Source organism: Sus scrofa, chromosome 6 (assembly GCF_000003025.6).
Source record: "Sus scrofa isolate TJ Tabasco breed Duroc chromosome 6, Sscrofa11.1, whole genome shotgun sequence".
NCBI lineage: Eukaryota > Metazoa > Chordata > Mammalia > Artiodactyla > Suidae > Sus > Sus scrofa.
The window spans coordinates 51,032,956-51,050,262 of NC_010448.4; the positions used below are offsets into that span (position 1 = coordinate 51,032,956).

General features: G+C 49.2%; 1 protein-coding gene and 1 long non-coding RNA gene across 2 annotated transcripts in view; both read right to left on the minus strand.

Annotated features, from left to right (window-relative positions):
• On the minus strand, positions 3,672 to 7,086 carry LOC110261001. The gene is made up of 3 exons (XR_002344685.1): positions 6,944 to 7,086; positions 5,158 to 5,189; positions 3,672 to 4,044 (listed from the first exon to the last, which is right to left on the minus strand). It is a non-coding gene; the product is annotated as an uncharacterized LOC110261001 (long non-coding RNA).
• The window catches only part of LOC110261355 (carcinoembryonic antigen-related cell adhesion molecule 5-like), a 29,662-nt gene continuing 21,948 nt past the window's right edge, over positions 9,594 to 17,307 (minus strand). The window contains exons 2-3 of the mRNA XM_021097548.1: positions 14,721 to 15,003; positions 9,594 to 10,196 (exon numbers count right to left, since the gene is read on the minus strand). Of these exons, the coding sequence (XP_020953207.1) occupies positions 9,772 to 10,196; positions 14,721 to 14,952 (657 nt within the window). The 5' untranslated portion in view covers positions 14,953 to 15,003 and the 3' untranslated portion in view covers positions 9,594 to 9,771. The remainder of the gene's footprint in view (positions 10,197 to 14,720; positions 15,004 to 17,307) is intronic.

Sequence of the window (17,307 nt, forward strand, 5' to 3'; positions counted from 1 at the left end):
CCACGGGGGCTCACGGCAAGGGAGTCAGAGTGCTGGGTGGGCACACTGGATTCCGGGCTAAATTGGGTGGCCTGGGTGGCCTCATAGACTTTGGAGAACAACTTGAAGGAGGTGAGAGGGTAAAACAGGCACTGGAGGGTCTTAAGAATTAATTCACTTCTGAAAAAAATGGAAGCAGAGTGCCAAGCTAGGAGCCACCCCCTGCTTCCTGTGTGTAAATAACCACACGAGTTTCTCATTGCTGTTGTAACAAATGACCACAAACTTGGTGGCTTGGAAACAAGACACGTTCATGATCTCTCACAGTTTGGAAGGTCAGAGTGCAGGTTGGCTCAGCTGGTTTCTCTGCTGAAATCAAGCTGTTGCTGGCTGGGCTCTTTTGGAGATGCCTTGGGAAGAATCTGCTCCCAAGTTCACCTAGATTGATGGGAGAATCAAATTCCTTGGAGTTGTGAGACCGAGGTCCCCATTTCCTTGCTAGTTATCAGCTGTGGGCACTCTTAGCCCCCGAAGCTTTTTTCTTGTCCCTGCATGTGAGCCCCGAGTCTCAGAGCTGCCAACACACAGCACATCTCTCTGGCTTCCTTTTCTGCTGCATGTCTCTACTGCTTAGAGCTAGAGAAAGGTCTCTGCTCTGAAGGGCTTGCGTCGTTCAATTGAGCCCACTGGTAATCCAAGCTATCTCCCCATCTGGGAGTCTGTAACCTTATTAACATCAGCAAAGCCCCTTTTGCTATGTAACAGGTTCATACCGTATTCACAGCTTGGGGCATGGACATCTTTTCTGCTTACCACAATGTTGTGATGTGAGGGCAGGATATCTACAGTTGAGCAGCCCTCTTGAGACCATGAGGTAGCAAACTGGAGAGGATATTCAACACACAGGAATGAGGGATGGATGGAAGGAGTCCACTGAGCCATGAAATAAGCCTAGGGCCCCTTGTAAAGTAACAGTTATGCTTTTTGCCACTGGGAGCCAGGGTATCTTTTGTTTGCAGCTGAATGTATCCTACTTGGTACCCTGTTCAGTCACCCCTGGAAATGTTTACTGGAATTTCTCACCTTGTTTTTTTTGTCTTTTTGCCATTTCTTGGGCCGCTCCCGTGGCATGTGGAGGTTCCCAGGCTAGGAGTCTAATCAGAGCCGTAGCCACCGGCCTACGCCAGAGCCACAGCAACGCGGGTCTGAGCCGAGTCTGCAACCTACACCACAGCTCACGGCAACGCCGGATCATTAACCCACTGAGCAAGAGCAGGGACCGTATCCCAACCTCATGGTTCCCAGTCGGGTTCGTTAACCACTGCGCCACGACGGGAACTCCGGAATTTCTCACCTTGTGATCAAAACTCTGATTGTTTAGAAGCTCAGAGTTAATGGAGCTTGTGTTCTCGGTCCTAGAGGGAAATAAAACTTGTAGAACTTACTTTGAGGAGGAACGTACTCACAACAATCACTCTGTTTAAAAAGAGATTCCTGTCTGTCTCCTTTCTATTCAATACGAAGAAATTGAGTTCCAAAGGGGAGAGTGAAGTTCTTGAGGATCATAGAGCTGAGTCTTCTTCTTAGAGCACCTGGGAAACTCAGTTTTGTACCACTGACTTTGTGCCACCGTGTAGAGAAAGCAGGAGCAGTATAAATGAGAAGAGGAAAGATGCAGTATAAAAGGATCCAGTTTATACAATAGCAACATCTCAAAGACATGATTGGCTCCAAAATAGACAAACATCTCCTACAGCTTAATATCAACAAAAACAACCCAATCAAAAAAGGAGCAGAAGATCTAAACAGACATTTCTCCAAAGAAAACACACAGATGGCAAAAAAACAGATGAACAGATGCTCAACATCACTAATTATTAGAGAAATGCAAATCAGAATCAAAATTCTATGAGGTACCACCTTACACCAGCCAGAATGGCCACTATCAAAAAGTCTACAAACAATAAATACTTGAGAGGGTGTGGAGAAAAGGGAACCCTCTTACACTATTGGTGGGAATGGAAACTGGTGCAACCACTATGGAAAACAGTGTGGAGGTTCCTCTAAAAACTAAAAATAGAATTACCATACAGTCCAGCAAGCCCACTCCTGAGCATCTATCCAGACAAAACCATAAAGAGACGTGCATCCCGGTGTACATTGTAGCACTATTTACAATAGCCAACCATGGAAGCAACCTAAATGTCCATAACAGAGGAATGGATAAACAAGACGTGGTACATATAAACAATGGAGTATTACTCACCCATAAAAAGAATGAAATAATGCCATTTGTAGCAACATGGATGGACCTAGAAACTATCATACTAAGTGATGTTAATCAGTGAAAGACAAACATCATATGATAACACTTCCATGTGGAATCTAAAAAAAAAAAAAGGATACAAGTGAACTTATTCGCAGAACAGAAATAGACTCACGGACTTTGAAAAACTTACGGTGACCAAAGGGGACAGGTGGTGGGGTGGGAAGGATGGACTACAGGTTTGGGACGGGCACATGCACACTGAGGTATATGGAGTGACTGGCCAACGGGGACCTGCACAGAGAACTCTACCCAATATTCTGGGTGATCTACGTGGGAAAAGAACCTGAAAGAGAATGGGTGGGTGTACACGTAAGACTGACTCACTCTGCTGTACAGCAGAAAGGATCACAACCTCGTAAATCAACTACACGTCAGAAAACCTTAAAAAAAGACATGATCGGAAAAATCTACCACGAATCTCTGCAGACACATATCACCCTGCACCTCTGAAGCTGCTACACCACACTTGGTGCCATGACTCTGTAAAATCCTAGGGCAATCCAGAAAACAGACAAAACATTGGCCCACAGACACTCAGATATTTTATTGAGTTCCTTATGTCCACTGGCCTCACAGGAATGGGCACATCATTTCTCAATCATGGTTCAAGGGAGTGAACTTGCTCAGAAGCTTCTCTAGCTAAGATGTTCTCAATAACTTCACAAACACTCACAATTCCAGCCCCTCCTTCCTCCTAACAATTCACATTCCACCCCACCCTGCTGAAGCCATGACTTCCAGAACTTGGGGCACCACGGTTAGACAGTGAAATGCTTCTTTGCCAAGAGGATGCTTTATGTTTACTTTAAGATCAATCCTGCATCAACAGTTTTGTAAGTTACCGACCTCTCAGCTAGCAGCAAGGGAGGAAAGTGTTTTCAATCTTCCATAATCAAGGCCGCCATGAAAACTCCATTTAAGTGAGATGGTGGCGAAAGGAAATCGAGGATGAGAGAGAGGGAGGGTTCTGTGCTGGGAAAGTGAGAGGGTCCTAGGAACTGAAGGATGTTCAAGGTAAACTGATGACATGAGGACATTAGCCTAAGTCACCAAGGGCCATGAATGTCCTTTTTGCTAGGTGAGTGAAGACTGGAATTCCTATTTTTGAATTGTGCAGGTTTTCTTTGTACAGCTTCACCTGCGGCATATGACAGTTCCCAGGCTAGGGGTTGAATCAGAGCCCAGCGCAGGCCCATGCCGCAGCCACGGCGACACCACATCCAAGCCACATCTGTGACGGACATCACAGCTTGCATCCATGCCGGACCCTTAACCCCCTCAGCAAGGCCAGGGACTGAACCCTCATCCTCAGCAATATTATGACTGGTTCTTAATCCAATGAGCCACAATGGGAACTCCCTGAATCATGAATTTTTTAATGCAGTTCCACTCTGGGACTGAGCCGCACAAGCCATGGTTTCTACAGGGTTACACACAGATGTAAAGAATGCATCATGGAAGGGGCTGTTCTCCAGAACACGTCTTCACTGGTGGAAAAAAGGCTGTGGTACAAGGCAAGTCTTATTTGTCAGCAAGCCTCTTACTCAAGTATTTTCTTAAAAAAGGAAAGAGACGGGAGAGGGATTACAATCCTCTCCTATGCAAATAATCTCAAATCTGTTAAAACAGCTGGCTGCCGAAGCATGCCTCAGTTTCTCCTTTCGGCTTTGGAAGATCTTGGCATCCTTGCGTAGGTGTCAAAAGGCGGTTACAATGAGGTTGATATCTCCACCCCTCTGAAAAACAGGAAACCTTGGTCAACCTTATCCAAGAAAGGATCTTTCTGTTCTGGCCGCCAGGGCCCAGATGTGCCTCGGCTTCCTCCAGCAATGGGACTGGTTCCTAACGCAGGGTCAGCTGTCCTCTCTTCTTTCAATTCTGTTTTTTCTCTCTAAATTCAAAACATCTGCACATCCTCCTGGATGCCCTCCTTTCTCTAACCCACCTCCAACATCCAATCAGTCACCAAATCCCGTGAGTTGCATCTTTTTTTTTTTTTTTTTTTTTTTTTTGCTGTACCTGTGACATGTGGAAGTTCCTGGGTGAGAGATTGAACCCAGTCACAGCAGCAGTCAGAGCCTCACACCACAGCAGTGACGACGCAGATCCTTAACCCACTGACCCACAAGGGAACTCTGCATCTTTTCATTAACTGTTATCTGCCCCTTTCTCTCCATCCCACTACCTTAGGCATCACTGCCATCTTCCCTCAGCTGTGAAACTGCCCCAGCCTCCCTGTCTCTGAATTCACCATCTCCAGGCTGCCCACAGCAATCCTGGCCCCCTTCCCAAATCGCAGCTTTGACATAGAGTCCCTCCCTTCTAAAAAGAGATTCCAGGAGTTCCTGTCGTGGCACAGCAGAAACGAATCCCACTAGGAACCATGAGGTTTCGGGCTCAATCCCTGGCCCTCCTCAGTGGGTTAAGGATCTGGCGTTGCCATGAGCTGTGGTGTAGGTTGCAGACGTGTCCCAGATCTGGCGTTGCTGTGGCTGTGGCGTAGGCCGGCGGTCATAGCTCCGATGAGACCCCTAGCCTGGGAAACTACACATGCCTCGGGTGTGGCCCTAGAAAGACAAAAAAAAAAAAAAAAAAGAGAGAGAGAGAGAGATTCCAAGACCCCCATCTAACCCTGCAAGAGGTCGGGGATACCCCATCTCTCCTCTGATAAATCTGCAGGGTGAGTGTGAAACTCCTCGTTCTGGCATCTGAAGCTTCCTTGCCTGGAACCTCCCTCCCCAGCGTCTCTCCTCTGCAGCTCCTGCGCACACACTGGCGGGCTCTCGAGCCATGTTCTCTAGATGCATCTTGGAGACAGTTTTTCCTTGACAAGAACGTTTCCTCCTTACCTTGCTGAGCTGAACGCCACAGGATTCCTGGACTAGAGAGAAGGAGAGAAGCCTTAAGCTCCATGAGGAAGGTGGCAAAGGTGCCCACCTCTGCGGCTAAGCCAAACCCAAGCTGGCTTCCCCACCCCACCTTCCAAAAGAGGGAAAGGGGACAAATAGATGAGCTCTTTCTTTTTCTTCTTCTTCTTCTTTTTTTTTTTTTTTTTTGTCTTTTTGCCTTTTCTAGGGCCACTTTCCGTGGCATATGGAGGTTCGCAGGCTAGGGGTCCAATTGGAGCTGTAGCCACCGGCCTACACCAGAGCCACAGCAACGCGGGATCTGAGCCACGTCTGCAACCTACACCACAGCTCACGGCAACACCAGATCCTTAACCCACTGAGCAAGGCCAGGGATCGAACCCTCAACCTCATGGTTCCTAGTCAGATTCGTTAACCACTGTGCCACAACGGGAACTCCAATAGATTAGATTTCTGCTTTAGGATGAGCCCAAGTTCCCCGAGAACCTTGGAGGGAGAGGGGACTGTGTGATGTCACTGGGTCCGTCCCAGAAAGTGGAGCTTATTTGGTGCCCACTCGCGTGCGCTCAGATGGGATGCACTCAGGTGGCATCTTCGTCCCAGACCCCCCTCACCCTGCTCTAGTCTTGGTGTGCTCAAGGGATCCTAAGAGCAGAGGAGGTAAGGACCCAGGCTCTGGGCCAGACAGAAATGGGTTCAAGTTCAGCTACTCCACTAGCTAGCTGTGGGACCTTAAGCGGGAGGCTGAACCTCATTGAACCTTGGCTTGTTCTTCTGCAAAATGGGCATAACCACAGCACCTCCCTCTCAGTGAGATGGCGAGAGGCTGAACCGAACAGCTCAGCAGACAGTGAAATTAATTTTTTAAATTAACTGTTTCATTCATTCATTCATCATTTTCCATTTGTATTCACCCTGATGCAGGCACGAGTGTCAACCCTTTAATTCCTAATAACCCACTGATGGAGGGCCTATAATTAGCCTCATTTACAGGTAAGGAAAGCAACACTGAAACATTAAAGAATTCTTCCAAGGTGACAAAAGCCCAGAAGAAGTGGAGCAAGAACTTGAACCCAGATCTCTCTGTGTATGAGGCAGCTTGGCCTTTGAGGTCAAGGGCAGATCCCATGTGACCCAGGCAAGTCTCTCTGACTCTCTGAGCCTCCATTTCTCTTCTCGTAACTGCAAAAAATAATACGCACAGCTTCTTCCTAAAGCTGTTGGAAGGATTTCATGAGGAAACCCAGAACCGGGACCGGTGCAGTTAGCTCTTTGTAACTGAGCCATATTTATGATGAACGATGATATAATTATAAAATTATACGTTAACGATGTTCTGAATGATGATAGAGTTAGTGACCCCTGACCACATGCAGACACTGGCTAAGCCCCAGTGATGCCAGTGACCAGGATGACACGGGCTACATTTATCCCCAAGTCACAGATGAGCAAACTGAGGCAGGAGAGGTTGGGTCATAGTTCCAGGATCACCACAGCTGGAAGGTGGTGAAGGAGGATTTGAGCTCTCTCCTGCTGACTGGGGAGCCCAGGATCTAATCACTACACTAAACGCAGGGCAAGTGAGCAGTGACCCACCCCCAGCCCCAGTCCTGGCCTCCAGGTCCCAGGGCTCACTCCCCCCATGGAGCCCAGCCCTCGTTGGTCCCCCAGCTCCCTACCCGCACGGCTCCCAGCCCTGAGCCCCCTCTGAACTGTTCCAGACAGGCAGGCCCAGCTCCGTGACCTCTGAAGAGCCCAGAATGGGTACCTGGGACCTCATGACCCCGACAAAGTAGCCGGCTGTCCCTGTGAGCGCCACACCAATCAGGACACCCAGCATGATTTCTGCGATGCCCCCGCCAGGGATGGCGGTCCTGAGCAAGGCCGGCTGCAGGTTGCTGTCTGGAGCTTCTGCTGGAGGAAGAGAGAGAGAGAGAGAAAGAGAGAGAGGAGAGGAGAGGAGAGGGAAAGAGAGGGGAGAGGGGAGAGGGAGGAGAGACTGTGAGAGAGAGCAAGGTACAGGCTCTGGGTTCAGGGCCTCCAAGCTGGGCCCGCTCTACGTGTGCCCTTTACTCCCCACAGTTTACAGCCTGGAAAACTGAGGCCCAGAACAGGACCAGATAACAGCTCTAAGAGTCATAAATACTAAGTGATAATGACCAGTAAATGACATTATCTCATCTATCGCTCAACACAACTCTATGAGATAGGCTTTGTTAATATCCCCCATTTTTCAGAGGGAGAAACTGAGGCACAGAGGTTAAACTACCCAACCATGATTGCACACGTGGTAGAATTATGATTTGAAACGTGCTGATGCCAGAGCCCACACTCAGCCCCTCCATTATTCCGCCTCTGGGGAATCACTTGTATCTATTCCTCATTCAATAGATTTTTTTTTTTTTTTTTTTTTTTTGGCCATACCTGTGGCATATGGAAATTCCCAGGCCAGGAATTGAATCCAGGCCACGGCTGTGACCAACACTGCAGCTGCTGCAATGCCAGAACCTTTAGCCCACTGTGAGGGCTGGGGATCAAACCTGCATCTCTGCAGCAACCTGCGCCACTGCAGTCAGGTTCTTAACCCACTGTGCCACAGCAGGAACTCGCCTATATTCATTTAGCACCTACTGTGTGCCAGGCCCTTTTTCAGGTACTGGAGGTATAGTTGGGAACAGAGTAGACAGAAATTCCTGCCATCCCGAAGCTTACACTTTAGGAGGGAAATAAGACACAAAACACACACGGAGCAAATAAACATCATGCAAGTTGTGCCAGGGTGATAAAGGAGCAGAATGGGCTGCTCGATGATGATATTACAGGAGTCCAGGTCTAACCTGGGGTGATCAGGAATGCAGCCTGGAGGTAATGACATTTCATGCAGGCCTTGGCCATGGGTTTGACCCCTGGCCTCACTCAGTAGGTTAGGGATTCGATGTTGCCATAAGCTGTGGTGTAGGTTGCAGAGGCGGCTCAGATCTCATGTTGCTGGGGTGTAAGCCTGTGGCTGCAGCTCCAATTGGACCCCTGGCCTAGGAACGTCCATATACCATGGGTGGGGCCCTAAAAAGACAAACAAACAATCAAACAAAAAAAAAAACAACCTCACTCTGGCTGCAGAGTTGCTGGTGGCCAGGGGTGTAGGATGGCACAGGGGGAAAGGGTCACCAGTGAGGAAGAGGCCATCCTAAGTGTCCGGGCAAGACACGTGCAGCTTAGACTAAGGGGGCTGCTGTGGGGGAGAGTGATGGGCATGGCTTCCAGAGAACCTGCAAGACTGAATCTAGAGCCAAATCCCAGCCTCACCATTCAATGGCTAGATGGCCTGGGCAGGTCATTTTGCCTCTGCCTCAGCTTCCTCCATCTGTAAGCAGAGGTAATGATGGTACCTCCCGGACGTGACAGAGTGGTTAGGAGGATGAAATGAAGAGTTCCCGTTGTGGCGCAGTGGTTAACGAATCTGACTAGGAACCATGAGGTTGCGGCTTCGATCCCTAGCCTTGCTCAGTGGATTACGGATCTGGCGTTGCCGTGAGCTGTGGTGTAGGTTGCAGATGCAGCTCAGATCCTGTGTTGCTGTGGCTGTGGTATGGGCTGGCGACTACAGCTACGATTCGACCCCTAGCCTGGGAACCTCCATGTGCTGAGGGAGTGGCCCAAGAAATGGCAAAAAGACAAACAAACAAACAAACAAAAAATGGGATGAAATGAACTCACATGTATAAAGAATTTAGAAGGGAGCCCGGGACTTTGTGTTTTTGTGACTCTAATATGGACAATGAGGTCCAGGATGAACCACAGGGAACTCAGAACAGAAGATACATCAAGAATAGAGCACGTTTAGGGAGGAGACCCGTTTGGACCACATGATCCTGTGAAATGTCTTCGCAATGAACAAACAGCTATTATCTTCAAATGACCTAGAGTTAATGGCGGTTGGTGCAGAAAGCCGCAGCTGCTTGGAGGCAGGCTGGGTTGCAGTCCCAGCTCCTCTGCTTCCCAAATGCATCCTACAAGACCAACAAAGCCTGCAGTCATGGTCCCTCTGACGGCCCTGTGCTGGGTTGCTTGCAAAGGTGTCCTCACTCAGCCCTTCCCTGAACACATGCCCTTTGCCAGGTGATTTTTTCAGCTCCTCCTCCCTCTTGACTATGAGCTGGTCATGTGATTTCATTTGACCAATAGAATGGGAAGAAGGGTTGTTATGCAAATTTTGAGCATAGCCCTCAAAACTGGTAGCTTCTGCTTCCACCTTCAATAAGTATTATTCACCTCCTCCTCCTCTTCCCCCTGCTTTTTCTCCTCCTCCCCCCTCCTCCTCCTTCTCTTTCTCCTCCTTGTCCACCTTCCCTCCCCTCCTCCCCTCCTGCTCCTTCTCCCTCTTCCTCCCTGCCCCAACCACCTCTCTCTCTCTCTCTCTCCTCTGCCTATGTATGATATAAACCCAGCCCAGGCTGGCCTGCTGGAGGATAAGATACCAAGAGTCTGGGCATCCCACACCAGCTGGCCCCCAAGATCAGCAGAGCCACCTGCGACTGACCACAGATGCATGAGTGATCCAGCCAATTCCAGAAGAATCACCCATAGATGTGTGAGTCATAACACAGGTTCACTGTCTTGAGCCATCGAGTTTTGGGGAAGGGAGCGTGCAGCTTTCCTGAGATAAGTGTATGGCTGACACAACCCCCATCGCCACCTGTATAAAGGCAAGAGAGCCTGAGCCACTGTCACCATGACACCTCCACACCCACCTGAGATCCAGATCTTCCCATTGGCTGAGCGGCAAAGGTGAGTGATGCTGTTGGAGGCTTTGCAGGTGTACCTGCCCTCCTGGTCCAAGGAGACCTCAGCAATGACCAGGTGCTGGGTGGCAGGGCCTGGCTTCCCATCCACCTCCCAACGGTACTGGGCAGGGGGGTTTGAGTCGGCAAAGCAGGACAGGGTGAGGGCTGCACCAGCCCTGACCTCTGGGTCTGGAGGGTTGACCACGGGAAGGTCTGGGCCATCTGCCGAGAATCGACAAGGTCAGGCCAGAGGGAAGAGCAAGGTCCGTCCTCATCAGAGCCTCGGGCCTCTGACCCGGACACTTTTTCATCCCCATCCAGGGGACAAGGGTGTTTGACCCCTCTTCTGCCTGCCTGCCTCTTGTCCTGTAGCCCCCCAGTCTCCACCAAGCAGCCAGACCCAAGTCATATGTCATCCTGCCTCTGCACAAAACCCTTGTCTCCAGCTCACGCAGACTAAAAGCCAAAGCCCCCACCAGTGGCCACAGGCCCCCCACGCTCCGCCCCTCTTCCCTCTTTGGGGACAGTCCCCTCTCTTTCACCCCCCCCCACTCTGCTTCCTTCACTCAGACCCCCTTGCTGCTCCTCAAGCGGGCCAAGCACCCTCACCCCCAGGCCCCGGAATTTGCAGTCTCCTCTCCCTGCAAATATCCACCCCCTCATTTCCTCCAGATCTTCTCCTCAAAAGGCTTATCTTGGAGTTCCCGTCGTGGCGCAGCAGAAACGAATCCAACTAGGAATCATGAGGTTGAGGGTTTGATCCCTGGCCTTGCTCAGTGGGTTAAGGATCCGGTGTTGCCATGAACTGTGGTGTAGGTCGCAGACGCGGCTCCAATCCCACTTTGCTGTGGCTTTGGTGTAGGCCGGCGGCTACAGCTCTGATTCGACCCCTAGCCGGGGAGCCTCCATATGCCACGGGTGCAGCCCCCCCCCCAAAAAAAGACCAAAAAAAAAAAAAAGACAAAAGGTTTTTCTGGGGGCAGGGAGCAGATACATCAGGAGGATGGGGTTGACACGTGCGCGCTGTTAGTCACAGGGTAGGTGACTACCGGGGACCTACTGTGCAGCCCAGGGAGGTCTGCTTGATTGTTCCCTAATAACCTATGTGTGAAAAAGAATAGATGTACGTATGACTGATTCACTTTGCTGTGCACCTCAAGCCTAGCAAATGTTTTAAATCAACTTTACCCCAATGAGATTAAAAGAAATTTTTTTAATCAAAGTGTAGTCCATTTACCATGTTGTGTCAATTGCTGCTGTAGGGCAAAGTCACCCAGTCATACATACATATATGTATATGTACATTCTCTTTCTCACATTATCTTCCATCCTTGGGTTTTTGGTTTTTGTTTTTTTGTGGGCTTTTTTGGCATTTTAGTGCCACATTCACGGCAAATGGAGGTTCCCAGGCTAGGGGTTTAATCGGAGCTACAGCTGCCGGCCTACACCACAGCCACAGCCACACCAGATCTGAGAAGTGTCTGTGACCTACACCACAGCTCACAGCAACGCTGGATTCTTAACCCACTGAGCGAGGCCAGGGATCCAACCTGCAACCTCTTGGTTTCTAGTCAGATTTGTTTTCGCTGTGCCGCAACAGGAACTCCCCCATCATGTTCTATCACAGCAAAAAAAAAAATTTTTAAAGGCTTTTCTGGAGTTCCTGTCGTGGCTCAGTGGGAACGAACCTGACTTGTATCCATGAGGATGAGGGTTTGATACCTGGCCTCACTCAGTGGGTTCAGAATCTGCTGTTGAGGTGAGCTGTGGTATAGGTTGCAGAGGCAGCTTGGATCTGGCGTGGCTGTGGCTATGGCTGTGGCTGTGGTGTAGGCCGGCAGCTGTAGCTCTGATTCAACCCGTAGCCTGGGAATCTCCATATGCCACAGGTGCGGACCTAAAAACACCGAAAAAACAAAAAGGCTTTTCTGACCACCCTCTGCCACTCTCTGGTCTCTCACTTTGGTTTGTCCTTGCAGTGATCACCAGCCAACATTGTATTTTTATTTGCTTAATTCGGGGGGTGGAGGGTGGCATTCCCACAGCAGGTGGAAGTTCCTGGGCCGGGAAAGGAACCCACACCACAGCAGTGCCAACACCAGATCCTTAACCCACTGAGCCACCAGGGAAATCCTTTATTTGCTCATTTGTTGATTGTCTTCCTCATCCCACCAGCATGCCAGGTCCGTGGAGCTGGGGTTTCTGTGTGTTGTGGTCACAGCTGGGTCCCCAGCACCTAGTACAGTGCCTGCCACACAGTAGGGGCTCAACACAGGTTGGTGGAATGAATCTGCCGCCTGGTCCTTGGCTGTTCAGCTACCACGCTCCACTCCCTGCCTCTGGCCACCCCCTGTCAACCCCTCTGTGGGCTCCTCTTCCTCCACTGGAGCCCTAAGTCTGGTGGGCCCCAGGGTTCACACTTTTTGGCTTTCTATCCTTCTCATTTTATACATCCCCCCTCAAGACAATTTCACCCATTCCTAAGGCTTCCATCACCTCCCCAGGATATCGAGTCCCAGCCCACATCTCGAGTCAAATCTTCTTTCTAAGCTTCACACTTATCTATTTGCTTGATGCTGGCTGTCCAACCCTGAACTTGGTGTCTGTATTGACCATGTCTTTTTCTTTCTGTATTCTGATGCTGTGACATCTTAGAGCCTCCTCGGTGAGGACTTGGGTCCTGGGGGGACTGCCCCTCTCAGGGTTAGCTAATTCCTAGAGATATTAAATAATTTGCTCATGATCATGCTTTTCAACTGCAAACCAACAAAACCAGAGCCCATACCCAAATCATCTGCAACACTCCAGGCCACTGCCTACCTGTTTTAACCACCCCGAGGCAGGTCCCAGACACCTAGGGACAGTCTCTATGCCCCAGAACCCACTGAAATTATTCTAACTAGCCAACGGTACACCTGCTTATTCTGTCTCCCCCATTTCTTCCTGCAGAAACCACAGTAAAGGCTCTTGCCCACAGTATCCCCTCTCCCCTGCCTCCTGGCCAACCCTGGTGCTCCCCCACGTAGCCCCCATGGCAGAGTGTCCCCCTCCTTCTGTGAACTCTCAGTAACAAATTGTCTTTTCAATGGCCATTCTCTCCCAATCCGTTGGCCTTACTGAACCTCACATTTCCTGTGAATATATTTTACTTTGAAACAGTGTCTTCCCCAGGGAGTTTGGGGAACGTAGATGTAAACTATTACAATTCCAATGGATAATGGGTCCTACTGTACAGCACAGGGAACTAGGTCCAGTCTCTTGGGTCAGAACATGATAGAAGATACTATGAAAAAAAATGTATATATATGTATGACTGGGTCACTTTGCTGAACAGCAGAAATTGAAGGAACACTGTAAGTCAACTATACTTGAATAAAAAATTTTAAAAATAAAAGTGCCTTCCCTCAAAACCTGCTTCTCTTCCCAGCGTCCCATCTCCGAAGGTAGTGCCACCATCCATCTCACCTGTCCTCTCTCCCTTGTGCCTCAGGATGCATCACCTCCAGCCCCTCCCTGTGATCCTCGCCCCTGTCCATTCTTCCTCCTGCTTGTTACTGAACCTCCTGAATGGCCTTTTCATTTGTCCCAACCCATCTTCAACAGGACAGGCTAGAGAGTATTTCAGTGCAAATCCGACCACATCACTCCTTTGGTAAAGAACAAACCATCAGCAAGGACGTCAATACCAGGGTGAGGTGAGCCTGAGTCTCCAGGCTCACCTTTCACTTGTCCACCTCTACTCCCATGTTCCTGCGTTTCCATGACCTCTCTTGCTTTTTTATGCCTCTGGACCTTTGCACAAGCTGCTCTCTCCACCCAGAACATTATAAAGGTTACAAATCCTAACCTTTTCAACTATGTCTTCCATAATCATCCTTCAGGTCTTCTTTTCCAGGAAGCTTTCCTCGACTCCCAGGCTTGGTCCAGCACCCCGGCTGGGTTTCCTCCAACCCCTTAGATCCCCCCATCCCAGCCCTGCCCACTCTGTTTGCTGCCACTATCTGGGGACAGGCCTGTCTCCTCCACTGGACTAGAAGCCCCAGGAGGACAGGACCAGGGATCTGCTTTGTTTTCTGCTGCACGCTCGGGGTTTAACACAGGACTCTGGTGCACCTTCAGCCTCTAAATATTTTCAATGTATTGACTAATTAAGAGTCAATCAAACACCATGCATTAATTACCAATGACAACAGCTGTCATTTACCATGTTCCTGCAACATGCCACTTACATTTTCAGGTGCTGTAAATGCTAGACTTCACTTGCCCCTCTGCCAGATCCTGAAGGTGGATTTTATCATCCCCATTTTAACAATAGGGACACTGGGGCTCAGAGAATAAAACATCTTCCCCAAGGCCACATGTTCCATTAATTCATCCATTTAACACATATTTACTGAGGACCTACTGGTTACTGAAAATAGATCTGTGAATGAGTCTGTCACCCAGTGTAGATACTGCTGGTGGAGCTAGGGTTCCATGTCCTCCCTATGGAGTTTGCAAGTCTTTCCCAAATGCCCTGTTGGACCTGCTGCTAGGAAGTTAGTAACACATCGCACAGTGGGACAGGGCATCTCTGGCTTGGACTTAAACAGGATCCTCAACAGCGGGAGGTCTTTATGCGAATAATACGCATTCCCCCACCTTAGGGCAGACGCCCCCGGCTTGGCCAACAGACCCAGCTGGATTTCAACCCCCTGCTTCACCCCTCAGCCACATCCGTGTGGCATCCCCACCCATCCTTTAGCAAGGCCCACAACTCACAAATGACTTTGACAAGGACGGGGTCGCTGATGCTGCTGGCGGCTGAGTTCCTACTCTCACACTGGTAGTGCCCTGTGTCGTTCCTGCTGATGTTGTGCAGAGTCAGCATCCTGTGGTCTGAGGACAGCTCCATGTGGCCACCAGGGAAGATACTCTGGCCATTGACATACCACCGGAGGGAGGGCCACTGTACTCCTTGGGGGGAAGCAGTGCAGGCTGATGGATTCCACATGCTCTTCAGGGGCTAAGTTATTGGCTGAGACATTGGGCTGTAGAAGTGTCTCTGTGGGAAAGTTAGGAAGAGGTAGAAGTGTTGAGTCCTGACAGATCATAGGCTCAGGTAGAAATCAGTGTCCTTACCAATCATTCTTTTACTTATTTATTTATTATCTTTTTTTTTTTTTTTGCATTTTCTAGGGCTGCTCCCATGGCATATGAAGGTTCCCAGGCTAGGGGTCCAATTGGAGCTGCAGTCTCCAGCCTACACCAGAGCCACAGCAATGCCAGATCCGAGCCGTGTCTGCAACCTACACCACAGCTCACAGCAACGCCAGATCCTTAACCCACTGAGCAAGGCCAGGGATCGAACCTGCAACCTCATGGTTCCTAGTTGGATTCGTTAACCACTGAGCCACGACAGGAACTCCCCAATCATTCTTTTAATAATCTGTTCGTCCAAACACCTGTCCATACACCTGTTCATAAGTTCACCTATTTACTCACCAACTCAGCCATTCATATATCGCTCCACCCAGTGGTTCACTCTTCTATCCGCCCATCATCCATACATCTATCCATCATCCATCCATCTACCTGTTTATCTGCTATTCATCCATCCATCCATCCATGCTACCTATAAATCCAACATCCCATCTACCTACCTGTACCGACATCCATACATGCACCTGTCCATCTAACACTGGAGTTGCCACAAGACCCTTGCTGAAAACCCACCCACCCCTCCCATGAACAGGAGCTAACATTTATCTTTAAGTTACAAGGTCTGGCCGCAAAGAAAGAAGGCTATAGGAAGAGAAAAACAAAAAATGAATAGAACCAGCTGAACCCAAGATTGTGCTGACTCGGACCCCCAAAACATCCTGAGTCTCATTCTATGCTGATTTGATTACATTAGCAAACTAAATGACATTCCTCTGCCTGAGGCCATGACCCGAAGTCAAAAACCAAAAGTCAAAGCCCAAAAAAGGACAGAAAAGAGGTGATACCCCATTTCTGGGAAAGCCAGGCCTCTTCCCCAGAAAACTAATGCACAAGCCTCCCCATCATTAGTCTCCATCCTCTCCGCCTAGTCCTTACTCCTTAAAAGTAAGTCCCTCTCCCTGTTAAGGTGAGAAGTTGATTTTACGGAGTTCCAGCTTCTCCATTCTTTGGCCACTGAATAAAACTAGTGCTGCTTCAGTCTCAGCTTCATCTTCCTTTTAGGCTGTGCAAAACTGCATGGAAAAAGAACCTTGCCTGCTAGGGCAAGGGGCCTCAGTCGGGCTAGCACCGAGGTAGAGGTCCATGTGACCTAATCTAGTTACACATCTACCCATTCATTCATTCATCCACCAATCCACCCACTGAACATTCCATTTTACATATATATATATATGTGTGTGTATATATATATATATATAATATACATATAGCTTTTTAGGGCAACGCCTACGGTATATGGAGGTTCCCAGGCTAGGGTTCATATTGGAGCTACAGCCACAGCAACGCGGGATCCGAGCCGCATCTGCGACCTACACCACAGCTCACGGGATCCGAGCGAGGCCACAGATCAAGCTAGCATCCTCATGAATACTAGTCGGATTCAGTTCTGCTGTGCCACAATGGGAACTCTGTCTTCTAGATTTTATATTAAATCTATTCTTAAGAGATCAAAGTGTGATCTCTTAGAGGTGAAGCATTTCTGGAAATTTCCAAATGCTGAATAAACGTGACATTGGAGGTCAAGCCACCTTGAATCTTAGGGCTGGAATGGCCTCTTCAGACCTTATTTAGAAGCTTTTGTCACACAAATGGGAAAAGAAAGACTAGACCAATCCCACAAGAGTGGCCTGTCTGGTCTACCACAGGGTGCTGGCCAAGCTGCTTGCCCCCTATATCCATAAAGAAAATCATGTACAAAACATGTGTACATATACACACAGTGTATAAAAAGCTACACTGTAGAGCAATGGGCAGTGTTCTAAAGCAACACTCATGAAATTCTGTTAAACGAACAAATGCTGGCTGCCAAACAGTATGCATAGTCCATCCACTCTCCTTTTGTAGGACAAAATGCACGTGTCTTTATTCATTTATCGGAATAAGCATGGGGACAGAGTTCCCGTCATGGCTCAGCAGTAGCAAACCCCACTAGTACCCATGAGGACGCGGGTTCCATCCGAGGCCTCACTCATTAGGTAAGAATCTCGCGTTGCCACAAGCGTGGTGTGGGTTTCCGAGGTGGTTCGGACCACGTTGCTGGGGTGTAGGCCTGCAGCAGCAGCTCCAGTGGGACCCCTAGCCTGGGAACTTCCATATGCTGTAGGTGCGGCCCCAACAACAACAACAACAACAACAACAAAAATAA